Raw genomic sequence first — 27,906 nt, 5'->3', positions numbered from 1 at the left:
GGAAGAGAGAAGAGTGAAAAGGTCTGGAAAAGAAGAGTTTATTTATCATAGATATAGAGCAGCTAGACATGCAGTTTATCCCACAGAAGAGGCAAAAACCCTGGAGACCTTCCAGAAAGCCACACACTAGAAAGCTGTTTCCCAGTTACTTCCTTTTCTCCACAGCAAGACCAGGATGAACTCAATTATCCAGCAGCTTGGTCATCTTTTCTGCCATGGGATTGTATTGACATGTTCCACCAACAGTATCTGCATCTGCTAACGGCAGCAATCTATCTCCATGCTGGCAAACTCCGCCTGCCTGGTCAGAGGTGGAGGTTTCTTAACAAATTAATTCTGCCAGTGCCTGTTCGGAGCACAATGGTGCACAGCGGTTCAGTGTGTGGCGGGGGTGTACTCACAAACCTAACTGGGAATCTTGCTGCCAACATCTGTTTTGGGAAAGGCCATTTCAGAAACAGTATGAAATGAGGTTCTTCGGGACTTTGTCAGAAATTTGACCATATTGTTTTAGCAGCAACCTCTGCATTTTGTTCCTACTAAGAACAGCGCACTTTGAACAGGTTGATGACATATGATCTAATAATTACAACTGGCTCCTCCCTGTGCAGTGAGGGTTGGAAGCCCCCTGCGTTCTCCCTAGCACTCTGCCACGTGAACTCCTTGCTGCACCGGGCCTGCAAGCAGATGGTGCAATAGCCGACAGGGTGACTGCACTTGAGGAAAGAAAGATCAGCACAGAGTTCATCCTTCAGTCTTCTGGGGCTTAGTTCTTCTCCAGGATTCTGGTGAGGAGCTCATTCAGCCGGCTCACCATTGGTCTGGGATCCTCATTCAGTCCTGCTGCTATCATGGCATTCTCATAAATCTGAAAAAGAAAAAAGCATTATTAAATACACTGCAAGAGCAAGTTGCATGAGAGCTGAGGAGGAAGTGAATGTCACTCTCCAGGTCTTGCATGCTGAGACCAAGCGTGTCTTCTAGGCCATCTAGTAGGAAAACACATGGACCACAAGGACCAGAAACACCCAGAGTAGGGACGACAGAAGGATGGGATTCTTGCCCACTACAAGAGCTTCACCCTGTTCCCTGCCACATGTGGTCTGCAAGCTGGTGCTGGGGAGGATGCTGCCGCTTCTGGAGAAGGACTGGCTCTCACCTGATCAAGCAACAGCTGGGCCAGATCAGGCTGACTGTCCTTCAGCTCATTAAGCTTCTTAATCAGAGCATGCCTGTAAGAGAGAGAGAGATCAAGACTCAGACGTGGTATTTTTGGACACAATGAGAAATGTATTTCCACAATAAGCAGGTAAGCTAAGGTGGGACAGAAAAGGTTCTACCTAAAGGCCAAAATAGCTCCAGCTTCCTTGCTCCTGTTCTGGGGGCTTCTCTCTTCTCTCCTATCTTGTCCCTATAAACCCCACGGGCCTCAGAGGGCTGAATATAGTGTGGGTGTGTGGTTCATGTCAACTGTGCCATGCAAGCCTCACAGATTAAGGCATGCACCGCACTTAATGAGGAGTGCTCTGCTAACTGGGAGCCTTGAATTGCCTCCTCTCTGACTCCATCCCAGAAAGACTGCACTGCCCCAGGCCTAGCACTTGGTATTGTTCCCCCATACCCTGTGTTGATCTCCAGGGTGGGCTGCAGGAGCTGGGCACGCTCTTCTTGGGTCTTGGCCAGCTGCTGCATGCGAAGAAAGTGGCGGGCAGCCCCCATCTCAAGCACAGTGATCATGGCGGGGTGGGTGTCCAGCCGTGTAGTCACCTGTGGCAAAACCAGCGATCAGTGGCAAGATGGAAAACGTACACGGGTTAGAGGTGGGGGAGGTTCAAGGACTCAAGAGTCTCCTCAGCACAGATCCACACCAAGCCTCCACATGATTCGTCCCAGCCCCACAGAAGCTGCTTAAACCAGCAGCAGGGAAGCTGGGGGCCCAAATGGCCCCACTGGTCCACAGGCAGCAGCCTGCAGCTGGACCCAAAGCACTTCTTGCCAATAAGCCTTTCTAGCCCACAGGCAAGGCAGTCACCAGCCTGTCCTTCTGGTAACCTGAGCATAAACCAGTAAAATGGACTTTGCTCGTTACACGTTAAGATGTGGTTTTTCTGCTGTCATGCTGACCATCCAAATGACAAATGCTAGCATTCATATAATTTACAGAAAGGAGGCACGGAGAAGAGTGATTTCTCTCAGGGTCCAAAGAAAAATCAATCTGTGGCAGCAGATCGGCAGTCAGCCACCTTTTTTCCCTAGATTGTTACCTCCATGGATCTCCTGTACTCAGTTACCCAGACATGGAATACATACCTTAACACCAGTGACCCGAGAGCCTAGAGCATTTCTCATCCAGGCCATCAGATCCTCAGCCTCTTTCTCTGTCAGACGTTCTGCAGCTGCCAGGGGAAAGAGGGCACATCTGAGCATGCATATATAGCACACCAACAGACAGCGAGCTCTACTCTTGAGCTCAGTCCATTTCATACTTCCATTTCTCTCTTCCAATTATTCTCTTGTGAAAATGGGAAGGCAGCACTGTGCAGCACAGACCTACATATATGCCCTCATCCCAGACCATGCCATACCCTGAGAGGCCAGGCTTACGCCCTGCCAGTACCTGCCTGCCTCCATCAGAGCACCAAATGTACGTGTGTTGTTAAAACTCAGATCATGGAAACCCTATGTATGAGGTTCCATCTGTTAAAATTAGCAAATTGCTTAAACTTCTGTCACGTGGGATGAAAAGAATCTGCAAGAACTGCAAGTTGCCTCAGAGCACGAGAATGGCAGGACGGAACGGAGTGCTCTTTTCACATGCTCAGGAGTTGCAAGAGCACTGGAGGAGGTGCACCCTCACTGGCTGGCACCAGGCAGCAGGACTGCATGCAGAAGGAACGGCCAGAGGAGCCTCATGATACCTGGGCGGCTCTCCTCAAACTTCTCTTCCTTATAGTGATCAACAACAATATCTGTCTCCACCGAGATCAGCTTCTTCTTGTCAAACTCCCGAAGGTGCAAGAGTGTCAGCTCATCAAATTGCTCATAGCAGAATAGGACCTGTGGCAAAAAAGGGACACTAACACATTGTTTGGGATGTAACAGCATTTCCTCCTTCCCAAGGCAACTCTGCACCACACAGCAAGAACATCAGAAGGGAAACAAGCAGGTTCAACCCCGTGGTGACTATTGCTCAGGGCTCCAAATGAAAGCAAACCCTTTGAGGGCTTTGTTACTATGGGTGGCAGATCTGTATCTCAAGTCATGCTGCCCCACGCAACAGGAGAACCAGCATTGACACCAATCCTGAAAGGGCCACTGCCCGCAGAGCGCACCTGTAACACCATTACCAGCCCTGCTCTGCAGCAACTAGGCTTCTGCTCTGGGATTCAGTGAAGGAAACAGATGTCAGCACGTCTGCACAAGTACTAACCCACCTGCATGGGGTCTGTGACAGGTCCTTCCTGGCCTCACACTGCATTGGCCAGTCTGAGGGAAGACAGAGGGAGCCCAGGCAAAGGCACCACAGTGGTGGGGGTCTATCACAGGCCTCACTGCCCTGCTCAGCTCTGAGATCCAGGTAAGCCCTGACCACCGATGTAGCAGCTCAGGGTGTTACCCTGGCCATGGCACACCGCTCACCCACCTCCATATCCTTTTTCTTCATGGCCTCAAAGTATGGGGAGTGCTCAGCCAGGTGCCGGTTGGGTGCACACAGGTAGTAGATGTTCCTGCTCCCTGCCTTCATGCGGGAGGCATAGTCAGTCAGGCTGGTCAGCTGGCCTGCAGGCAGGGCAGATGATTCATAACGCAGCAACTTCGCTATGTCCTCCTGGAAGAAATGTCCTCCTGTCAGATGAGGGCAGGCAACTGTAGCTCTACCTGGCTACCTTCCCAGCCCCAAGAATTCTCTTTGTAGCATGCAGGCCTATTTGCAGCTCTCCAAAAAGGTTCAGGAGTTTCTGAGTCCCTCCCTTCCTGCTCCAGATATTAAGGAGGCAGAAAAGTGACCTAGACAGGGTGTAGGTCAAGCTCTCCTGGAAATGGGAATCCAGGCAGAGGACAACAGTAGGGGAAGGCCCTACTTTATTGCTTGTTGTAGTTCACATTGCATCAGGGAGGGCTGACAACACAGTGTGGGTACAGAGACTCTGCAGGGTCTTGAATTAAGTGGGAAGCAGCACCCAGTCATAAAAAGTCGAGTTCGGGCACTACAGAATCTGTAGGTCTTGTTAGACCCAGGAACACAAGTTACAGGCATGTAAGATTCACAGAGAAGCAGCATCCCCCTCTTCCCAGGTCACGGCAGGAGCCAGTTATCTTTCCCATCAGTTGCAGTTCTTCAGGACTCCTGGTACCTTGACATCCTGCTCTGCTATTGTGACAATCCCCTCTCTCATGAAGACCCCATAGTCCTCAAAGAATTTGGCATATTTCTCAGGGTCCTTTTTGCTCTGGTCAATGAAGAACTTGATCAGCCTCTTCTGCAAAACATCTCGGAGCTTCCTGCAGCAGAAACAAGCCTTTTAAAGATAGCTGCTAGACCAAGACAAGAGATTTTAGGTGAACATCTCTCTCCCTGTGCAGTGTTCTAGCGATGCAGTTGCAAATGTGAGGACAAAGAAGAAACTCTGGGTCCACTGTTGCCTCTCCCTCATGGCTTTACTTCTGTTCTTTCTCAGTCAGGAGCAGCTCTTGAGCTGGAGAGATAGGTAGAGCTGTGGTACATATGTACTGCTGAAGCTCAAACCTTCACTGAAGGTTTGACTCATAACTCAGAGAGGCTGCAGTACATAACCAGCTATGCACAGGGCATCTGTCTCACTCCCATGGCTATCCCTAAATGTGGCAAGGCAGCGGCTTGGAGGAACCCTTTCTGAAGGCCTGAAAATCCACTGTGAAGTGACAGGGTTAATTTGGTGACTGTAGTGAAGGTAGAGGCATTTCACCAGCTGTAGAATACAAAGTTAGCCAGCAAACCTAACAAGACAATGGCACCGATGCTAAGGAGTAAGAGCCTACTCTTATATTTCCTTCAGCTTCCAACAACGACAGATGTTTGAGAGGGGACTCAAAGGACAAGAAGGAAGGAAGAACCAAAGCCAGATCTCAGGGGTTGTTACAGGAGACTGGCCTGCCAGCAGTCAGCTTCACTGGGCCTCAGCACCAAGTGAAAACCCTGCTGGCTGGCACTCAGTTTTTGACAAACGTGTGTGCGAGCACAGCAGAGCTTTGCAGAAAGTCTGGAAACCGGAGGCACAAGGTGCTGTTTGAGGATCTACACATAAATAATGGTGACACTAAGGTAAGGCCCAGCTTCCCAGTATTGACAGCTGACTTACTGTTTGGTTTTGTTTTCCAAACCATTCGGTGGTACCAGACAATTTAAACAGCAAATCCACTGTTACTGTTGTAGACCAGAGATACTGAAAGGCAGTCTAGGACATGAGGGACACGTGGCCCAAGCAGATTGTATGACACAGGACACTGCTCCCGCATCCTGAGGTGTGACCAGCATGGCTGAGGAACAACTCACTTGATAGACTACAGAAATTCTCAAGGACAGAAATGCTGCAGCTTACATATTAGGTCCCTCCATGCCCATCTAACTATCCCACAATGTTCCCTCCTCAACCAGCAAGAAACTGCAAGAGTCTCAGCAGTCCACAGGATCTACCACTTGCTTACCTGATAAGGGCACTCTCCTGCAGCAGCTCCCTGCTGAGATTCAGGGGTATATCCTCACTGTCCACAACACCTGGAACACAGAGCAATCTTTGAACAGCGAGGCAAACGTGAGTGCCAGGCTCCGAAAGGCAGCCCCTTGCCTCACCCCCTGTGGAAGCCATGGCCCACGGCCTGCTGTTCCTGGTCCCAGCACGCACCTCTAAGAAAACGCAGCCATTTAGGCAGGATGTCAGCAGCTTTGGTTTGGATGAGAATTTTGCGGCTGTAGAGGGCAATGCTGGAGCCCAGTTCCCTGCTGATGTCAAACATGGATGGTTTCTGCAGGAACGAGAGACAGAAGGGTAACACCAGCACTGTGCAGGGTGCACAGCTGCACATGGTGCTGCAGTGTCTCTGTGGCTGCACCAACTGACCAGGTTACACTGTGGTCTTCCCTATCAGTGCTGAACCCAACAAGAACTGAAATTTTGGCTGTCTTCCCTAGGGTCGTATCTGAGCCACCTTCCCACTGCTGTCATGCCTCATTATCCCCACGACTATTCTGTGGCACTCAGCCTGCTGCAGAGATGCCACACTGGATATTCCTCCTTGCCATTCTTCAGCCTTGGCTGCCTCCTTTCCCTAAGGAGCTCTCCTATTCTCTCCTCTCCATAGCAACTGGGCAGATGTCCCACTGTTCCCTGGACAGAAGGGCACGTACTTGCTCAGGCACGTAGAAAATGCTGCGGATGTTGAGGGGAGCATCAGTTTTGTAGTGCAGGATGTAGCGGGGCTTGTCGTAAGCCTGTGCTATGAAGCGGTAGAACTCCTCGTGCTGCCACTCGCCAATGTCCTTGGGGTCCAGCATCCAGAGTGCCTGTGGAGGAGAAGGGAGATGAGTTCCCATCAGGTCTCAAGACCTGTGGCCTCATGGTGCAGGGCTCTTCTTTCAGAGCTACGCTTTCCTGCCAGGATGCCGGAGTAAGGAAATATGATCTTTCCAACAGCCAGACTCCTCTGCACAGCTTGAGAGCAGTGGGATGTATCATGGTTCAGGCACATTATCCCAAACTAACAAATTACTGTCCCTCTCACAGAGGTACTCTTGTCCTGCAACACAGGTAAGGCAGTTTTGTTTAGCCCAGAACAGAAGGGATATGGCTAACCTCTACTGCCTCATGCTTGCTACTGGTGAAGAGTGTCCTGGACGGTTACCACAGCTCAGCAGACTGGCAATACTAGTCAAGTATCTCAAGGCCTGACCAGCAAGCAAAAGAAAAGTGGAAATTTAAGCGAGTCCGTTGCAACTGTCCCGCCTCCCTGACGGAGGTCGCTATCCCACCACAAGGTCAGCCGAGTGCCTGTGAAGCAACTCCCAGGTTGCCTGTTTTCTGCTGATTTAGAGCAGCTCAGGGGATGCTTTGTGAACCACTCTGCCATCCCCGCTGCAGGGTCAGGAAGTGCTCCAGCAGTACTGCTCCACACATCAACATGTGAATTGAAGCCGTGAGCTCCAGGCCAGGTCCTTTCCCATAGCCATGCTTTCCACCTGCTGCTGCTTTAAACCCTGCAACGCTTTCTGGAGTGTTCAGCCCATGCTCACATCATATTTAAGTTTTCAGTACCTCAGCAAAAGACTGGCATCTAGCAAAGACATGGAAGGTTGTGGCTATTTCACAAGCACTGGGACTCAGCTAAGACTCTTGTGTTTCCAGCCAGGCGACTCTGCCACTCAAGCCCTAAGCGGTGACAGGAGTGATTACTGGGGGCAACAGAAACATCCAGCCCACCCTCCACCTACCAGAGTCCAAGGGATTCACAGCTCTGGCAGCTCTGCCATGCTGCCACACTCCTTAAGCTTCTTCTGCCTCAAAGCCTTGTTCCCCAAGTGACTTCATAACATTTCCAGCACACGCAAGTGTCCTGGAGGGTTTGCAGATAACAGGTAGGTTTACAGACTCAACTGGGTACTAAGGTGCTTTATAGCAGCTGTTGTTAGGTAAACTGCTGCTTTCCCAGAAGCTTCCTTGTAGCTACAGTTATCACAGACCAGAAAAGCCCCTGATTCCACATTGTCCACTACATGGCAAGCCTTCAGGAGCTTATGTGGGAAAATCCACACCAGGGAACTAACTACAGTGTTGTTTACAGTGAACTGATGTGCATGCATGGAAAAACACAAACCCAAGATCCTGGATAAAGAAAAGGCCTGAAATGGGAGCATACTGAGAATAAAGCTGTTGCTGTATCTCAAGGGAAAACATTTTCTGATAAGAAGATACAAGTACATGACTCTTATTAAGGGCATTTCACCCCTTGCTCTAGTACTACTCTTCTCTAGGGAGTCTGTTCTATTGATTGTCAGGTAGAAAGAGCGAACAGCTGTCTACATCTGTTTCTGGTTTTGCAATTTAAGGGAAACAGCTAGAAAGCCTTTAGAACAGAAACACTATTATGCAGGAATTCAAATAAATATCAGTGACTAATAACCTAAATTACAGAACCTTAAAAAAATCAACATGATAAAATACTTAAGTACAGTCTTGAAAGTCTGTGCATTCAGTGCCACATTCCAAGAAACAAAAAACCCACACACATGCTCTCTACCTGCTCTCTTAGGTGAGGAAGCTTTACACAACCAGAAAAGCCGCTGGAAGAAAATGATTCATAGATTTTTGTTTTAAAGATAATTAATTTCACCTAGGTGATTCCTGCAAGTGTGCCAAGAACTTCTGACTGAAATGGATCTAGCTGCAATATAATTTTAAGTGGTCAGAAAATACCAGCATCAAGCAGTGCTCAGCTAGGAGCTGTGAAGAAATTCAGGCTGTGAGCTGAGCCACTAAGAAAATCAGCCATTCACCATCACTGGCTACCCTGTCTGAAGGACAGAAAGAACTGCAGCAAGAGGTGTCAGCACACCAGTGATATGAGCAATCCCTGCACCACTAATACGTCACCCAGCTTAAAGTACAAATAAGTACTATAAAGCATTGAAATTATAATTCTGATTAAGGGAAGATCCAGAAGATAACTACAAATAAAAACTGCTTTGCTAATTGCAAGAATTCTCTCCAACAAGTGCCAACAAGCAGCTCCAGGCATGACTTGTGTGTGACTGTCTCCTCTTCTAATTAACTGATCACTACAGGGTCTGTGATATGCTGAACAACCCTCTCTATTTCTAGGGACAGCAGCAGCTTTATGCCGTTTCCTCTTTCCAGTGGAAGATTATAATGGTTCATCCCCATGAGCGACCTGCCTGTGGCCCTCCTGCTCACCTGTAATGTGTTAATTCTTCTCCCATTGAGGTACAGTGGGAAGTTGATGAAGTTGCTGTATTTTGTCACCACCTCTGGAATGGAAACAAGACACAGAAGAATCATGCTTGTGAAAACAACACAGTAAGAATTTCCTCAGTAACAGTAGGTGAAAGGTGCTGCTGCAGGAGAGGAAAACCACTGTAAATTCACCTCCTACTCATGAAGCACCAACAGATTTCACACAGACCCTCAGCAGGTAACAGCATCTCCCTCCTCCACTCACCTTTGACTCGGTCTTCATTTGCAAACTCCTTGCAGTCTTCTTTGAGATGTATAATAATCTTAGTCCCAGTTCTAACACCAGATGCTTCTGCAATCTCAAACACTCCTGAACTAGGATTAGAAACAGACACTGTGTCAGCTTTTACCTCAGATACATCCATGATGAGACATAAAAAGGTTTTATTAAACTAAGAGCACACACAACACTTCAGCACTCAGAGGAAAAGGCAAAGAATCTCGAACGCCTGAATGCTCTCTGTGCCTCCAAGAAGCCCCCAAAACATGTGGCTGTCTTCCCTGCAGAGCCACCAGATCTAGGACACACTGCTCTGCAAAGACACCAAGCAGCCTCTACTGAGAAGGAAAAAAAACCAATGATCGCAGGCTGGAGCAACTCTCCTGTGCAGACAGGCTGGGAGGGTTGGGGTGGTTCAGCCTGGAGAAGGGAAGGCTCTGGGGAGACCTTACAGTACCTGCCAGTGCCTAAAGGGGGCTTAGAAGAAAGTTGGGGACAGACTTTGTAGCAGGGCCTGTAGTGCCAGGGCAAGGGGGAATGGCTTTAAACTGAAAGAGGGTAGACTGAGATTGGATATTAGCAAGAAATTCTTCATTGTGAGGGTGGTGAGGTGCTGGCCCAGGCTGCCCAGAGCAGCTGTGGGTGCCCCATCCCTGGCAGTGCTCAACGCCAGGTTGGATGGGGCTTGGAGCCACCTGGTCTAGTGGGAGGTGTCCCTGCCCAGGGCAGGGTGATCTTTAAGGTCCCTTCCAACCCAAACCATTCTGTGATTCTACGATTCAAAAAAACTTCAGGTTGTTTGAGCCTAGCCTTCAACTCCTCTCCTTCATTTCCTACAGTGACTGCAACACCCAGGCTCCTGCCTTCTCCCTTAACAACTCTGACTTGTTTGTGGGCCCTCATTCTTATCTCCACTGGAGTATGCAGTAACTGGCAATGGAAAGCAGCTGTGCTCTGCTGAAGACAGCCTGTTCCGGATGACCGTTCCTACCCTATTGCTAAGTGAATGCCATATGGGGATCAAACACTGGTGAGAGCACTGACCCAGGGGAGAGCAGCAGCGATGACAGACAAACAAGCCTTCAAAGTGTACAGCAATACAGATTGCAGTATACAGCAGCTTGACTGCAGCCCAAGATAGTCTGATGTCTCAGTTACAAGATGTTTTTTCAAGAATTTAAATAACTTAGTAAGTTCTTTATTCCTAGGAGATTTTAAGGGGATGCAGAGCTTGTCAGCCCCAGAAGCTCCAATTTCAACATGGTCCAGCAGTCCACAGCTTTGCCATCACAGATGTTTGCAACGTCAAGAAAAAAGCAAAGGATAAGCACACAGATCCAACTCAGAGAAGGCAAGTGCCTACAGAGCCACAGCACTGCCCAAGCCCTGCCTACTGCGCATGTCCTCAAACAAAAACAAAGGGGACAACCAGACCAAAGAGACGAAATCTGTCCCTCCAGTATGGAGCACTGCGGAGATGATTGCTGCCTGCAGGGAAGGAACACAAGAGGCAGGTACTCTCTTTGTCCACAGCACACCTGCTCTGACAAAGCAAGTTTGTCCCTGTGGTTTTCACAATGGCACATGCGGCCACACTTCACTGCCATGTATAATCTGAGCAGGATGGAAACCAGTAAACCCACTCATGAAAGACCACACCAGCCCCATCTGGCTTTGCACAGCTTTCAGTCCGTGCCTGGTCTGGACACAGCACCCCCCCACGCTTCCAGCCCATTCTGCAGCCTTACCCATCTGAAGACCAGTGGTAGCCTGGGCTGCCCGGCTCTGCAGACTGTGAGAACACCTCCACTTTATCAGCCACCATGAAGGCTGAGTAGAAACCCACTCCAAACTGACCAATGATTTTACTACTGGCTTCAGCTTGGCTCTGCAGAGCATCTAGAAAAGCCTGGAGGAACAAACAAGAGATAAACCAACACACAGTGACTTCAGGTACCACGGGGAAGCTGCAGTCCACCCTCCAGCTGTGGTCCTCATGTACTGATGCAGCCCTACACCAGGTACTGCAGCCTGGCATTCCAGCACCTTCATCTCCTACTTCAGCATCATCCGAGGATGGTGCCCAAGGGAAAGGGTTTCTCCCACAGGGACTGCACCTCTGGCAAAGGGGAGCATTGCTTAGGGCAACCTCACTGCCACTAGCAGTAAAGGAAAACAAATGAGGCCTCAGTCAACCAGAAGCACGAAACCTTAAAATGGTAACTCGAGATGTGAAAAAACTCAAACCAAAACAGGCACATATATATATCTATCTCAACTTGCCAGCACAAGGACACAGCTGCTGCCCTCCCAGACACAAGGTGAATGCCAAGTGAGCATGTGACCCTCCAGAATGATGGCTTTGGGAGGAAGGCATCTGGGCGTGTGGGTACCCAAGCACAGCAGCACTACCCACCAGGCCCATTAGTGCTGCTTGGGCACCATAGGCCTCCCACAGCACACAGCAGAGACCATTAAGAGCTAGAAGTCTCCACAGGCAGGTTTCACCTTCCGAGAGGGGTGTAATTTCCCAGCTGGGCTGGGGGCCAAGGGACAAAACAGAATGAGAAATTACTGGGAAAACAAAAGTGGCTGTAATTGGAGAAGACTTTTCTAAGGGGGGAAGAAGGGGTGCCTCATCCCAAGTTACCTTTGAGCCTGACCGAGCAATGGTACCAAGGTTAGAAACCAGCTCCTCCTGGGTCATCCCAATACCTGTGTCCTGAAAAGAAACAGCAGTTGTAGCTGAAATATCGGTAGAGAAGCATTGCTTTAGCAAACAGCACCTGAGCAACTTCCACCTCTGACTCCCACTCTCTCCCAGCCAGCTGAGCAGTAAATACAACAACAGACTTCCAGCTGTGACTCCACCTGCACATGATGAGGACAGCGGACTCACAAGGCACACAGCTCCAAGGGGCAGCCACAGCTGCCTTGTGGCTGTAAACCACCAGAAAGCTCAGAGACTCAAGCTGTTTCTCGAGAGAAGACAAAACCATACCAAGGCAAGCTGGTTTCTTCATGCCTCTAAAAATGCACAGGGTGACAGTGCTGGAGAGATCTCATTGCAGCCACGGCCTCACCGTGCCAGACGCCGTGCACATACAGAGACAGCTCCCACCCCTGAATGGGTCCAAAGGGCTGTTGAGGAGCAGTGAGAACCAGCTTATTTCCAGCCTGCAGGTGGGGAACAGATGTCCTCACACCAGGAATCAATGGCAGAGCAGTGAATCCCTTAACTCTCAGGTAATGCAAACCCTTGTCTACAAGCACCACATTCACTGATCTCCATCTGCTTTGTCTTTTCCTTCCTCCTCTCCCCTACATGATCCACAAGACTGGAGCGTGAAGTTGTCAATGTCCAGCTCCCTGAGAGCTGGGTATCACCGTGCCTCTAGGAACAGGAGAACCCCAGCTGCAAGTGCACTGGCCACACCTCACAGTGCTCCGTACATGCTCCAAAGGCACGTGGCTTGCTGTGATCCCCACTTTAATACAGATTTGCACTGCTGTGTGCAGATAAACATCTCCCTGCTGCTAGTGCACACCTCTCAAGCAGCAGACCCTGTGCCACCACCATCCAGAAAAGGCTGCAGCAAGCCTCAGACCAGGCTGCAAGTTCATTTGTTGCCACAGCACATTTGCATGCCCCCAAGGCAATATGGGTAACAGCAAACCCCAGCTAGAAATGGCCACCCTCTCACACAGGATCCCAACAAAAATCTCTCCCACTTTGTAGTCCAACGTATTTTCAAACTGGCTCCACACACACCTTCCACAGAAGCAAAGGGCAGGCTAATTTTCAGAAGGGCAGGACACCACTTCTGAAAACCAAGTGCCATTCCCTCTCCCAGATCCCAGCAGCTTCTCTAACTGACAGAAACATCCTGAGAAGCCACTCTTACAGGTCCTCTAAGCCACTCTGTAAGACGAAAACAGTGTGAAAATTAGCCAAGTGAAAGGTGATTCTTGCTTATGTGGGAGTTCTGCTCTACTTGAGTACCTGTGAGCAGTAAGTGCAGCGGACAGCAGCCTGCACATCCCAGAAGCAGGCTGATGCACTCCCAGTGTTGTCAGTGCAGGGGTGGGGTTTGGCATGTAGGAGTCAGCAAAATGAGCTGAAGTGGAACTGGCTGCTGCTAGATGGCTTGGAGGTGAGGTGCCAGAGTGGCTGGTGGCACAGCGTACCTCCACCACCCATGTGGGGCATTTACTGGGCTTATTTACTAGCCAAGTAAGTTAATGTTAGTACGCATTTTTTAATATAGTGTTTAACTCCACTAAAGGATCAAACTGTGGTTGACTTGTGAGGTTATTGAGTGAGGTGCCATGTGGGTAAGGGATTTTTCTGCATCCCCACAAGTCACAGCACAGCAACACCTTTCCCTTGATTAAATACGGTGAGGCTAGTCAGTCAACTTGGCTGAGAAGAGGGATGATGCCCAGTAAGATCTCAACAGTGGGAGATGAAAAGCCAGGAAAAACAAACAGGGTATGGCAAAAGATCAGGAATCTGACGTGGTCCCTTCCCCCAGGGAAGAAAAAGCCAGAAAGAAAAGTTTTCAGCATCTGGTTCAGGTTTTGTTCATGCCAGACTCTGAACAGAACTCTTAAGTTCTCTGATCCACTCCTATTTATAGCACAGCATGTCATTCCCAAATTCCAGTATGTTAAAAAAAAAAAAAAAAATCCCTACCCCGTAAATTTATTCAGCTATTGAATTCTGAACACCCTGCCAAACTTATTGCAAAATGCTTAATGACAATTCCTGGAGACTAGTTTGATGAGGGTGAATCGCAACGAACAAAGACAGCACGGCTCAAAACAGTCTGCTCCCACACCAGCGCCCAGCCGCTGCCAGGGAAAGTGGGAAGTGTCCTTTTAGGTGGCCAGCCGAAGATCCTGGCAAAGCAGACATTTCCTACCGTAGGCAAACACCTGCGTGGATTGGGATGAAAACACCATCGAGATTCCAACCTACTCCCACTGTGCCCGCTTTTCCTGCGGCTGCACTGTGCTTCTCAGCTCCCTGCACCAGACGGTGCTGCTCCAGGGAATGGGGAATAAAGCGGTGGCAGCAGAAAGACGGGAACTGGGCTCTGCAGAGCAGGCCCTCTTCAGCAATGGGAACCAAATGAACCTGCCCATGAACAGTGAGCCCTGTGCTGCGCCGACGCAAGTGCTGCCAGCACTAGCTCTGTGAAATCCAAGGAAGGAGCTGGCAGGACTTCCACTGCCCTTCTCACATCACTCCCGCTGCGCTGGCTGTTGCTCAGGCTGCTGCTCGGCCTCTGGGCGTCTTTGCCAGCAACCACCGTGTCACCGCACGACCCCCTGCAAACACCTTCTACCTGCCATTGCCCAGCACAACTGCGAGGGCTGCTGTTGCTCCACCATCAACAATACAACCTTTCCTCCCCTGCAGGCAGTTTCAAGCCCACCCTTCAGTCTGCAAGAAAAGTTTTATCAGGCTGAAAACAGCCACCGCAGAGTTATTCGTAAAAGCATGAAGCAACATGCTTCATGGGGCTGCACAATGGACATGGGGCTTCACAAATTACAAGAAATGAGGGATACGTTCAGAGTTCAAAGTGCCAAATGCTTCTCCACAGCTTGGAGAAACCAACCACTGTATGCCATCAAACAGAGTCCAGTGTGCTGACACTTCATTAGCTGAAGGTTAATTACAGAAGCCCTTCTGTTACTCAGCAAAACGACAACCTACTCACCTGGTTGAATTTCCCTTCTGGGACTTCCCTGAGTGCAGAGTGAACAGCCTCCCCCTGAACCATCCCCACTACTGCCCTGTCTCTCTGCAAGACTACACAGCAGGCTACAGACCTTCACCCCACCTTCTGAGGGACCACAAAGAGCTCTGTGGCTACACTTGCTGAACTACGCTTCTAGACTAAGTAACATTTATCCTGAGGAGACAGCAGCCGCTTTTAGCACCTTTTTGTGTGTGGAGACCTCCCAGGCACAAAGCTTGCTGTCAAACTGCACCAGACCTTTGTGCTTTCTCTGCACTTTGTTCCAACCTTTGTGGTGTGGGTTTGTGGATGTTTTCATCAGAGACTGTCCTGTGTAATGACGGTGGGATAACTGCTGGACACGCAGTACCTCAAGGTTCCCACCACGAAATCCTGTTTGCTCTGCAGCCCTGAGGACCTCCGTCTGCCTTGATAGACAGGTAAACAAACAGCTTTGGCCCCACTGTCTCATCAAATCAGTCAGTCCGTGGCTCTTGTATTCATGTCACATTTTATGGTAAAGCAGAAACAAGCTGCACAAAATTACAGCAACAAATCTAGTTGAAAGCAACAAACTGCTTAGTTTAGCTGGTGAACAAGAACCCAGGTAATGTAACATCTTTGCTCATTACCTGAGCCCAATTTAAGGTACTGTAGAACTGCATTACACCAAGCAATGCATTAACTAACCATTAACTGCTGCCTCTGCCACGGCTGCATCTGAAAGGATGCTTGCAGTTAGTACATGTCTGAGCTACTGTGTCTTTCATCTCGCTTTGTTGCCAAATGAACACTTGAAATGCTTATTTCAGTGTGAAATCTCAACAGGGCATCAGAAGAACACTGACTACATTATAAAATAAGGACATACTGCTTTCACCAATTGATAAGTAACAAAATCCCAAAATGTCTGAATAGCAGGTGGTGTTGTGTCCCACCCTCCCCCTGTTATTTAAATGCCTTGCTTAAAGAGACTTAAAATTCACAAGTTGAGGACAGCAGCCACACTGGAGCAGCGTTCCAGTTTAGAACCAATATGGCATCTGCAGCAGCAACCAACAGGAAAAAAGCCACAATAAAACTGATGCACATCGATACAAGATAATCTTGGCCTAGTACATGCAAGCCGTCCGAAGCAGAGAGCCTGAGGTTTCCTTTCCTTTCCAGTACCCTTGTGTTAACATTATTTTCAACGATGCTGAGCGCTGCTACAGGCTCAGCTTCCACCCATCCAGGTCTAAATACCCACTGTTCAGAAAAGTACTTCCTCTTACCCACTCTGAACTTCCCATTTTTAAATATGACATGCTCTTATTCTGGCACAAAGAGGAAGAAAACAGAAGATTTTGCACGTCCTTCCCTAGGCCACAGGTTATTTGAGATGCACTTATATTTCTGGTTCCCTGGCTTATTTGTTACAGATGATGCAACAACTGGAAGCTTTACCCCACCCCTGCAATCAGTGGCACATTTCTGTAAGCTTAATTCCACCTAAGGCTTGTCGAAGTCCAGCCAGTTTTACCCCTCCACCTCTACCTGCATCACTGCTCATCTCCTGCTCCCCTGCTTCCTCAAGCCCAAGTGGCAGAGGGATGCTGCAATGCTGCACACAGCTGAAGATGTAACCCTCTCTCTGCTGCAGCCTGGCAGCACAGGGTGGCTGCTGGGACATGACCCAGCACGGACGGGGACTGGCTCCCCACCTGCACCAAGCTCTGTTGGACCTGCTGGTGCAGCTGCATTGAACTGCTGAAGCCCAAACTTCTTGGTTCCTCACTAGAGCCTCCGGCCAAGCCAGTGTTTGTTGCAGACTGTTCAGAACTCATAGACCAGGAGAGATCTGCTCAGTGAAGCAGGGAGCTGTTGCAGGGAGGAGTGGTGTTTGCAGTCATTTTAACTCCTCCCAAACACAGCAAACTTGTTATTTTGTGGCTTCACAGACACTGATTTTGGATGACTGCAACAGTGAGAAGAAAGCCCGGCAGAGAGAACTGAGCAGCCCAAGCTCTGTCAGCAATTATGCTGCTTACCCCTGTTAAAACAGCAGTCACACTCCCTCACGCAGCAGCAGCAGCCGCCGCCATTAGCTCTGTAAACATTTCAAACAATTTCCTCTCAACTGCTAGCACTGTCCTAGCCCTAAATTAAGCAGCAGCAACCAGCATGGCTCCAGCCCCCAAGCTCACACATGCAGAAGGTTACCACCACAGAGCGGTATGGCAGAACCACGCAGCAGTGACACCGACTGCAGCACAGCCCAGCACCGCAAGGAGCCTTGCACCCGTGTTGAAGGAAAGCTCTGTGGTCACAGGGCTTTGGGGTCTCTACAAGGCGTCCTCTGTTCCCACGTTAAAGGGTCCAAAACCAACTCTGTAAAGCCTTAGCATGCAGAACTGCAGAGCTCTGCAGATCTGTCCTCGGTGAAAACACACCCCTAACATTTTCAAATGGATTTTCTTAACAGATCTGACCTTGCAGGCGGTGGCTGCTGCCAGGTGGAGCTATCCTAGAAACAGAATGAGGTAGCTTTCAAAGGAGTGGAAGAAACAGTGGGATTTGCTAAAATAACAGGACTTTGGTGAAGGAACTGAGGTGGTGTAGTCTGGTGGACATTTCCCTCTTAGCAGATACAATGCTTGGCAATGCTTAGGCAGGATATCCCCGAATGAGGCCATCGTATTCAAATCCCGAGTCTTGCTATGCTTACGACTGGAAGTCAGTCCTGGCAGAGAAATAAGCAGAACCGCAGCCACTTAACAGAGCTGAACTTAGTCCTTTACTAGAACTAGATAATGCACCCCAGGAACACGCCTGTAACAGAGACCCTCACACGTACAGGCCTGCCTTTTCTCAACGAGTGAGACACAAGCAGATGCTACAACGTTTGGAAGGGGAAGGGAGAGATTCAGCAGATCCAGAGGCCAAGAGCAGCACAAAGATCTGAGGAGAAGGACTCAGGGGTCAGACTGAGACAACAGGACCTGTCTAGAAAAAAATAATGGGGCGACCATTGCTGCAGATCACATATGAGGGACCTGCTGCCTCGGTTTTGGTAGGTCCTAGTGGGTACAGAATACAAAAGAGCGACTAAGGGACAGGTCCATCTCTGTCTCAGTCGTTGCAGGCAAGTTTTCTTGCACCTCTGCAATCCTGAAAGGTAGGGAAATGTTCTGAATGAGGCTTGTTCAAAGCAATCATTATATGCAGTATGTTTCTTCAAGAGGTTATAAATAAACCCTTCACTGGAGCTAAGGAGCTTTAGGCACTACTGAGAAGGCAAACCTATTAAAAGAGATTGCAGTAGCGCTGCTCTCTCTCCCTTCTAACAGAGCAGTATTGCTGCAGTTAAAGCTTCCTAGTTAAGACTCATTTAGTCGCATTAGGGATGCATAGGCAGCCAGGTAGGGGGTTATAAAAACACAAATCCCTAACACATCTAATTGGGTATGACATCAAACGTACCCTATCTGTGAGGTGGGCAAACAGGTCTCTTTAACCAAACTGCCAAAGAAGGGGACAGCTTCCATAGTTACAGGGCATGAGTTGTACAAACGTCTTGATGGAGTCAGAGGCTACGTGTCCACAACAGGCTCAAAAGGGAAAGAAGGAGAGCAAGGTGGGAATGACAGCCTGCCTGGGGCTAAGCGAGAGCTCCTTAAGGAACTGGTGTTACACAGCAGTCAGAAAAATGCAATAGTCAGGTGTGATAGGAACAGCAAAGCCTCTGCGTTACGGTTTGAGAATCTTTGGGTTGATGATTGTGTTGCCCACTGATGAACACTAACTTCCCCATGGCAACCGCAGCTGCCTGTTCTGCAGAGAATCATAAGTATAAAATAACTAAGCAGCCTCTAAAAGCCAGTGCTTTTGTCCCACGTGAAAAATACCAGACTGTGTGTTTTGTGTGTGCCACATCTCCTCTGGACCCGCTCAGCCTTCACTCCTACACTGCGCTCTGCCTCACTCTCTGCTCTCCTGGGAACAGTCCAGAGCTACACACCCATGGCTGACACTGGTCCACGAGAAAAGTTACCAGTTTGCCTTTGCATTAAGAACTTTGCCAAGAAAGCAGCAAATCTGAGTCCCAGCCTTCCACCCTGGACAACAGCCACGAACAACAGCAATCAAAGTACAGAAAGAAGGACTGGCTCTACCTTCCCTCAGACACCGGGGCCCACAGGTGAGCATGCTTACACTGACTGCCCAGCTCCAGCTAAGTATTTTGGCACCAGCAGGGAAAATCAAAACCCGGGCTGCAGAAAGGAGGACAGGTAAGTGCTGTGGTACTGCCGCAATCTACAGTCCCACCTGTATTAGGGCAGAACCTCAGCATCAGCTGGACTTGGTCTCTCCTGGAGCAGGAGGAAATAGAGACAATCAGTAAAGCGAGGTTCTTCTCACCACCCCAGCATCTCCCAGCAGCTGAGGTGAGAGGGAAGCTACCATGTAACTCTTCAGACTTAAGGAGGTGAGGGAAATCCTCACCAAAGGTCAGGATGAAACCAGACTCCCAACTCTTTCACTAGTGAGAAATGCACACACAACCTGGGAAGTGCACCAGACGAGGTACTGGGAGAAAAACTACTGGTAGTTCTTAATAGGGAAGGAAGGAACAGCAAATTTTCCTGTAGGGACAAGCAGGGAGCAGACAAATTTGTAATTTCTCATCAAATCCTGAGGTTACAGCCTCATGAACCGGAGTCCATCTGAGAACAGAACACATCTTCAAGCTGGCTTGGGAATCCACTGGGCTATGATGCCACTCAGCTTCCACTGATCCTTCATGGGACAAGGGCTAGTGATGGGAGCAGCAGGGAATAATGCTCTTGTAACCAAAGGGAGGTACCTGGATAGTGATGGTTCCCTTTCCACTGTCTGTCTGCAGATGGATCTCCATCTCTGGCAAGGCCTTCCCTTCTGCCATCAGCCGATGACGCAGTTTCTCCAGTGCATCACTGCCATTGGAGATCAGCTCCCGGATAAATACCTGGGGATGAAACACAATCTGACACTGCAGCCTGGCCTTGTCCACTGCACCGACTCCCAGGGACCTGGGAACTCACGGCCTACTCACAAACTAATTCCAGCTCGGTAGAAAAAGACCTGTGTTTCCCCATTATCTGCCTGGAGAACAGTTTGTCTGAACTCAATATTGAAGTGCAGAGGCTCTGGGGCTCACAGAGTCACCTGGCCATACCTACAAATTATTCTGAAAATACATTTTCAAGGTGTCTTAAGAAAACGTTGTTCAAGAAAGCACAACATATGAACAGCACTGGACTTGCTGGGAAACCAAGCAGGTATTCTCCCAGAAAAAGTGTTTTGGATGTACCCCTTGACAGAGACAGGACTTAGCCAACAGAAAATCTACTAGCAAGTAGTGGGTGCCTTACCTCCTTTTCCGAGTACAAGGAACGGGCAACAATGTCCAACAGTTTCTTCGTTTCAGCCTGAAACTCATGTTTAGAGGCTGCACCTAGAACAAAAATCACAAACACACCTTTTTAAGGCACTTCACCAGGGTCCTCTTGGGAAGGAAGGCAAAACTGCAGTCTTACCACATGCTTCAGCTTCCTAGGAGCGAAAGCCTGAAGCAGGATGGGACACAGGTAACTGTGACCTCCAACAAGATGACAACAAAGACGTTGTTTACACACCCCTAACGAGGCAGCACACTTTGCCAAGCAGGCACTTGGCCTCTGCACCTCAGCTCCTGGCACACAAACCTCAAAGCAGACAAAGCCTGCAGTAGCAGGACATTAGTCACCATGTCTGGGCTGCAGGGCAATCAGTAAATGAGAAGTGAAAGGCGATTCCCCTTGCTCCTATGCATGACTCCATGCAATCCCCAGCCGCATTCTCAAGTGCCTCCCGTGGTTTATAGCCTGCCTTCCATACTCTTCCTTGACTCCAGTTTCAAGGGAACAACCTTGCACATGCTCTTCTCCAAGAGCTTCTACAGCCAGGTAGCAGTTCTCATGCCCAAACAACACTCAGAGCCTTAAGCAGAAAAAGGCAGATTCTCAAATGTCTCTGTGGAGCAGGCAAGGGAGCGCATATGTACAGCTACCTATGCAGGTGGGTAGCTGTGCTCAACAGAAAGAGAATTTTCCTCTGAAGGGATATCACTACAAAACATCTCAGCTGAAACACCATCCTTAGCCTTTAAAAACAGAATTTCTCTTGCTAGAGGCATTAGAGAACCCTGAAGCAACATGGGGAAAGCCACGGTTTACATGTCACATCTGCCATGTCTTGCTGGCAAGGACCTACATTCCTCTGTGACGGGGGTGAAGCTGGGGTGTGGACAGCAGCAGGAGCAGTGCATCAACCCCACTCAGGGCTTCACAGCCTGGCAGTCTCAAAAGCAGTTGGAAAAACCACGGGAGCATGTTGTTAAGATGTTATTTCTGTGCTTGAATAACTTGTGTGACTTCACTTTAAAGCGCCTCTCCCTGGAGATGTACAAAGCAATTCATTCTAACTAAAAGGTTGACAAGGTTGACACTAGGATTCTCATTCTCCATGACCCACAGCAATGACCTGGGCAGGCACAGCTTGCTTCTGGGACAAAAAGTCTCTTTTTAGGTAAATTCTAGCGCCTGTGGAGCCTCTACACGCATGCATGACCATCAATTGCCTGGTTAAGCCCATGGCTGCCACTTCTTCCCACAGTCTTGATGGCCTCATCTCTCTGTAAAGGCCATTCTGCTTTACCCATTTCAGTTTGGGGGAGGTGATGGTGCAACGCAGATTCAGACCACAGCCCGCCAGCAGGATGTGATGACCTGCATCCTGCATCTCCTCCAGAAGCAGAAACACTACTGCAGAGAGCTCACCCCCACAGTCAGGGCACGGCTGCACCCAGACCTTGTCCCGGGTCTGCCAGCACCCCAGGAGTGCTCCCACAAATCTGTGTTTATGCCCACCTTTCACGTTCTCCGTGTTGCTGATGATGGTGTGCAGGGGCTCTTCTTCCTTGCTTTCCACTGTCTGCGTGCTGTATGTCTGGACAGCAGAAATGCGCATGGCAGGAATGTTGTACCGGAGGCTCCAATGTCGGAGTATTTGTCTTTGGAGACATGCTGCTCCTTTTGCTAGAAGACACCATTGAAAATTTCAGTGTACATCACAAGTATCAGCAGCAACAACCTCGCTAAAGGTCCCACTTAAGCAATCATGTGGGGAGTTACACTGTCTGAGCAAGGCTGGAGTTCCCTTGCAACCCAACACCCACCATTTCCCTCCAGCACTGCCTTCACTGTGTAAGAAGGGCAAGTTGCTACTTTTGAGTGTGTCTCTTCTGAATTAAAATTCTAGCCAGAAGATGACAATTAGTAGCTTGCACAACAAATTAACCAGTGAGGAAGAGGCAGTCTGCAGCCTTCATTGCTGTTATCTGGCCAAGCTGAAGGGAACAGGGAACACTTCAACTCCCACGTTACTGTCAGTGAAAGCATACAACCCCATTCCAAGCAAGGCAGCCTGCACGTCCAGGAGATGCCTCTGCTGCACACGCAGCTTCTCTGGATGCTGTACTAACAGTTACCATCAGGACCAAAATCTATTTCCTCCTGCTTATTTTCTTATTTTCCTCCCGCTGACAGTAACCGGCTCCTTTACAACAAGCTCCCATACCTGAGAACAGCGCCAGCCAGCCCTGTTTGGCCCCCAGCAGCCAGCCGAGCAGTTACTTTATGGCAAATAAATATCTGGCCCTTGACCATCTGAGCACCGTCAACAGAGCACAGGGATTACAGCCTCCAACAAAGCCAGCCCTGGGTAAGCAGCACGTGCAACCACAAAGCCACTAGGCATCAAAGCGATCAGTGGGGAAAACGAGACAGAGGTCAGGAAACCGTACCAGCCCCACTAAGGACTGGGATTCCCAGTTCTCCTCCTTCCACTGTGCCCGGGTGAACTGAACGGTCTTCTCTCTGTTGTTCGATACACCGAAGCCAAACCTGGCCACAAAGGGAGCACTTAGAGCACTACAGAGCTCTGTCCAAGGCCAGTTACTTGCTGCAATTTCTGAACTGTAGTGAGAACAGCCTGTGCCGGGGTAAGAATCCGGAGGGTGCGAATCTAAACGCGCCGTGGCACAGGGGGCAGGCGGTGTCTCGGCCTTCCCCAACCCCACGAGGAACACAAGTGGACGAGGCTGGTTTGGGAGGCAGAGGAGCAACCAGGATGGCCTGGGCAGAGTGGGGAGACGCTGGATAAGCGGCAAAAGCAGCTGGAAGCATGACAAGCCCAGGCTTTTCTTACGACTCCCTCTGTGTTTGCAGGCTGTTTCATCACAGAAGGAAAGGAGGCAAACCTCACACCCCAGGCCTGCAAGAGGCACGTTCTCAAGGTGTGCTTTCTTTGGATGAATGGGTACAAAACCACCAAAAGACTGAACTGAGAACCATTAGTATGGTGACAGCCCCAAAGTGCACCTCTGACCTCCCTGGAAACAGCCTCTCCAGCCCAGCTGACAGGCTGGGAGTGTTCAGCTCCATCCTGAACCTTCCACCGCCTTGTCATAGCCCTTGAGTGAACTCAGCATCCCAGCCCTTTCCCAACACCCCTCGCTGTCCTCCAGCCCAGCTTGGGAGGTTCTCAGGCTCCCTTCACAAACACTCTGCAACCCCCCTGTGCACCTCAGCAGATGCTACAGCCAGCATGGTCATGGGGAACAGGTCTTGCTGCTGCAGACCATCAGGCTGAGCTCTCGCTCCCTCCAGAACACAACCCCCTGAGCTTTAACAGTGCTCCTGGCTCCTGCGCCTCATCCCCAAGTGCTGATTGAGGAGGCTGTCAGTCCTCATTCTTCCTCCTCCTCATAGAAAGCTTTGAATCAAGATCCACTTCTCCAGCCAGAAGCTTGAATTACTCCCCAGTCATTCTGCCCTTAAAGAAAAGAGCCCACAAATAGTTCTTAATGCATCTGAACACCTCCTACACACATAACTGTTCACTCTCTGCGTCACAAACAGTTCTGCCGCATTATCACAGGACACGTTCTTCATCTTTCATTTGACTGCCTTTGTTGGGCTCATCTGAGAGAGCAACGAGGGAAACAGCCTGGGTGATGGATGCGGGAAGCAGCGGAGAACTCACTGCGTGGCTGTCCACCCCATCAAGCTTTGGAAAGGAAAGCCCTGAGTCAGCCCAGGGTTTACATATTTTATTTACATGTTTACAAATCTTATGCTCATTTTATGCTAGGCAGTATAGGACACTCTGAAACATCTACGCTTGTATGTGCACACACACACACGTTTCCCAACCAGCAGAAACAAAACAGGGAATTTTTCTCCCTCCCTGACTCCAGAACCCAAGAGAGAAGCAGACCAGCAGCAGCTCTGTGCTAACCTTAAGACCACTTCTACCACCAGACCTCCAGGCAGCAAGGCCCCGGAGCCAATAAACGGGTCGCCTCCCCAGCCTACTACCACTAGCAGGCTCTAGAAACTACAGCTATTTATAACTGTTTACATATTCATGTCTTTTGTCTCCCTACGCCTAAAACACAATAATAAATCACCATCCATCAGTTCCAGAAGTTACTTTTGGATTCATGTAATATTTGGTCTTATCAACCTTAATTAACACCCCGCCCTGTGCCAGGTAGAAGCAAAGCTCATTAAATGCACACTGCAGCATCTTCAGAGCATTTGTCTCTTGCAGAGCCCTGGCCTGGCAAAGGCTCTGAGCAGTTCTGGATATAACCCCACAATTATCAGCATGCAAAAGCTATTGAGAAAGTATCTGCTGAATTAACAGGTTGAGTGACAATCAGAATGAGCCAGAGAAACAATTCCTAAGACTAAGAAGCAAAGAAGGAACGGCTTTTGCCCCAGTTGAGCGCTGCCACGGGCTGGAGCAAATCAGGTCTTTTTATATCGAGTTAATAAAATGCTGAGCTTTATCACAGTTCACATACCTTCCTATTTGCATCACTGCCTCACCTGCACCATAAAAGGTGGTAGACACCCACACTTCAGCTTCCAGTCCTCTGTGAATCTTAAGTGATCCTGTGTGTATGACCACGGAGCGGCCTCGCTCACACAGGGAACACGCCACAGAAAAGAGAAGGACCCAGGTCTTGGGGGCTCCTTTCAGCCTGGGCACCAGAATGCCTCAGTGATTCCTGAGCCCAACCAACCGCCCAGGAAACACAGCCTCCTCTGGGAAAAGGTCTGCAGGGAGCCAAGCCGAGCGTCAGTTAGAAATTTAGGGGGGGAAACGGAGCACAAAGCAGTACACGGCTCAAAACAAAGAGGAGAATTTGGGTCAGCAGACATTACCATAACAGCCTGATTGCCGTGCAGTTGCAAGGCTGTGGATGCTCTTGCAAAGAAGAGCACTAGCAATACAATGCTTCCAGCCCCCATCTTGTTAGAAGAACAGGCTCTCTAGGTGGGCACACCACCCTGTAGGTATCTGGGGAGAGGAGACTCCCTGATTGATCCGCTTGTGCCAGCACAGCTCCCGAAAAGCTCTGCGCCAGCTTCAGCCTTCAGTGTTGTGGAGCCAAGAGAAAACACTGCCAACTTCTCACAGCCGAAGGGAAGGGATGGCTGTCCCCACAGCCAGGGACCTCCGCCTGCATCCAAGTGAAAGGACACCACCTCCTCCTCCTCATTTCCACCCCACACAGCTCCAGCTGGCTTTTCCCTGAAGGACCTGAATGACAGGTTAAGGAATAAAATTCTGGCTCTGCTGGAGCACATCTAACCCAGCAGAGGCACATGGCTTCCTTCTCAGACAGAGACGCTAACAAGCCACTGGGGACTTCCGTGGTGGAAGAATGGAATTGCCCAGAAACGCCGGTGGCAATCAGCGGCACAATAAATCTAACAGTCTGACCCTCGTAGCGACCCTACTTGTCACACGATTTCCTCTGTCGCATTTTCTCTTCGTAACCCACAGTGAAACCACAGACCGCAGTGACAACCTATAAATCTGGCGATTAGGAGCCAGAGAGCAGATAAGGGAGCACCGAGCGCGGCAGGGGCTACTCGCAGAAAACACGCAGGGAGCTCCTGACCGCACCCCGGTTACTGGCAACGCACAAGTGCATCTCAAGGCCTGCGCACCACGGCCCCGGCAAGGCAGCACATTCTGCCGCCGGGACCTCCGGGCTTGGATCTCCTCGGCCCTCGGCCTCACCAGCTGCCTCAGGTGGAACCTGGAGCAACTGCTGGGAAACGCACCACCTTCGGGCTCAGCCGTAAGGTCCCCTGGGATGGGAACGGGCAGAGAACAGAATGCTGCTGCTGCCACCCCTGTGCCCAGCGGAGCTGAACATGCCGCACAGCCTGTGCGAGCCAGGACACTCACCCAGACATGCTATACAGCCTATGTGTGCCAACAGAGGTACCCAGACATGCTATACGGCCTATGTGTGCCAACAGAGGTACCCAGACATGCTATACGGCCTATGTGTGCCAACAGAGGTACCCAGACATGCTATACGGCCTATATGGGCCAACAGAGGTACCCAGACATGCTATACGGCCTGTGTGCCAACAGAGGTACCCAGACATGCTATACGGCCTATATGGGCCAACAGAGGTACCCAGACATGCTATACGGCCTATATGGGCCAACAGAGGTACCCAGACATGCTATACGGCCTATATGGGCCAACAGAGGTACCCAGACATGCTATACGGCCTATATGGGCCAACAGAGGTACCCAGACATGCTATACGGCCTATATGGGCCAACAGAGGTACCCAGACATGCTATACGGCCTATATGGGCCAACAGAGGTACCCAGACATGCTATACGGCCTATGTGTGCCAACAGAGGTACCCAGACATGCTATACGGCCTATATGGGCCAACAGAGGTACCCAGACATGCTATACGGCCTATGTGTGCCAACAGAGGTACCCAGACATGCTATACGGCCTATATGGGCCAACAGAGGTACCCGGACATGCTATACGGCCTATATGGGCCAACAGAGGTACCCGGACATGCTATACGGCCTATATGGGCCAACAGAGGTACCCAGACATGCTATACGGCCTATATGGGCCAACAGATGTACCCGGACATGCTATGCAGCCTGTAGGAGCCAGCACATGTCCCTGGGACATGCTGTATAGCCTATATGGGCCAACAGATGTACCTGGACATGCTATGCTGCCTATGAGCCCGTACATGTACCCAGACATGCTAAACACCTTCACACACTATACGCTCTGTATGAGCCAAGATATTAACCGGGACATACTATATACCCCATATGAGCCAACAGATGAACCTGGACATGCTAAATGCCTAGAACATGCTAGATGCCTTACACGAGCCAGGACACTGACCAGGACATGCTATATACCCTCCATGAGCCAACAGCTGAGCCCGGACATGCTCTACATCCTGTATAAGCCGGAAATGAACCTGGATACGCTACGTGGCTGGAACACGCTCGGTGCCCTACACTAGCCCCGACACTGGCCTGGCCATGCTACAGGCCCTATACGTGCCAGGCAACGCACCCGGACGGGCTCAGCGCCCGGAAGACGCCAGACGCCCGGTACGAGCCCGCAGAGGCCCCCGAGCACGCGCTGTGCCCTATACGCGCCTACACGAGCTGGCCCCCGGGGAGGGCCGCTGGCACGTGCCGGTGCCGGTGCCAGGTGTGCCCCCCCCGCAGAGGCTGCCGCCGCCCAAGCGTGGCACCCCGCGGGTGCGCAGCTGGGCCCAGCGCCCGCCAGGGCCCCCTTGCCCCCCGCGGCCCCAGCGCGACGGCCGGGCCCGGGCCGGTACCGGTACCGGCGGGGCCGCCCCTGCTCACCTGCGGGCCCCCGCGGCCCGGCTCGGGAGCGCAGCGCCGCCGCCAGGCCCCGGCCCCACCGCGCCGCCGCCATGCCGCCCGCCGCCGCGGCGCCTGCTGATGGCGTCACGGGCACGCACCGGCGTCACGCGG

General features: G+C 50.4%; 1 protein-coding gene across 1 annotated transcript; it reads right to left on the bottom strand.

The window, feature by feature from the left end:
- Nucleotides 1-14: 14 nt before the first annotated feature.
- TRAP1 (TNF receptor associated protein 1) lies at nt 15-27,906 on the bottom strand. The gene is made up of 18 exons (XM_037386435.1): nt 27,775-27,906; nt 21,905-22,072; nt 20,369-20,451; nt 19,822-19,962; nt 11,876-11,947; nt 10,974-11,134; nt 9,211-9,320; nt 8,946-9,019; nt 6,386-6,541; nt 5,883-6,003; nt 5,686-5,755; nt 4,356-4,503; nt 3,644-3,829; nt 2,919-3,057; nt 2,311-2,396; nt 1,622-1,767; nt 1,160-1,232; nt 15-868 (listed from the first exon to the last, which is right to left on the bottom strand). Exons 1-18 carry the CDS (start codon nt 27,845-27,847, stop codon nt 767-769), a joined length of 2,109 nt encoding a protein of 702 aa, XP_037242332.1. The 5' UTR covers nt 27,848-27,906; the 3' UTR covers nt 15-766.

This window comes from Falco rusticolus, chromosome 4 (assembly GCF_015220075.1).
Source record: "Falco rusticolus isolate bFalRus1 chromosome 4, bFalRus1.pri, whole genome shotgun sequence".
Classification (NCBI taxonomy): Eukaryota; Metazoa; Chordata; class Aves; order Falconiformes; family Falconidae; genus Falco; species Falco rusticolus.
This window is presented reverse-complemented; position numbering and strand designations above follow the sequence as displayed.

What these genes read in the sequence shown, in the direction of transcription:
- TRAP1 (XM_037386435.1), bottom strand. Translation starts at nt 27,847, where the DNA reads ATGGCGGCGGCGCGGTGGGGCCGGGGCCTGGCGGCGGCGCTGCGCTCC. An exon ending in TTTTCTACGTGCCTGAGCAA is followed by an intron (nt 6,004 to 6,385) that starts GTACGTGCCCTT and finishes TCGTTCCTGCAG; the next exon opens with AAACCATCCATGTTTGACAT. An exon ending in ACCCTGGAGATCAACACAGG is followed by an intron (nt 1,233 to 1,621) that starts GTATGGGGGAAC and finishes TCTCTCTTACAG; the next exon opens with GCATGCTCTGATTAAGAAGC.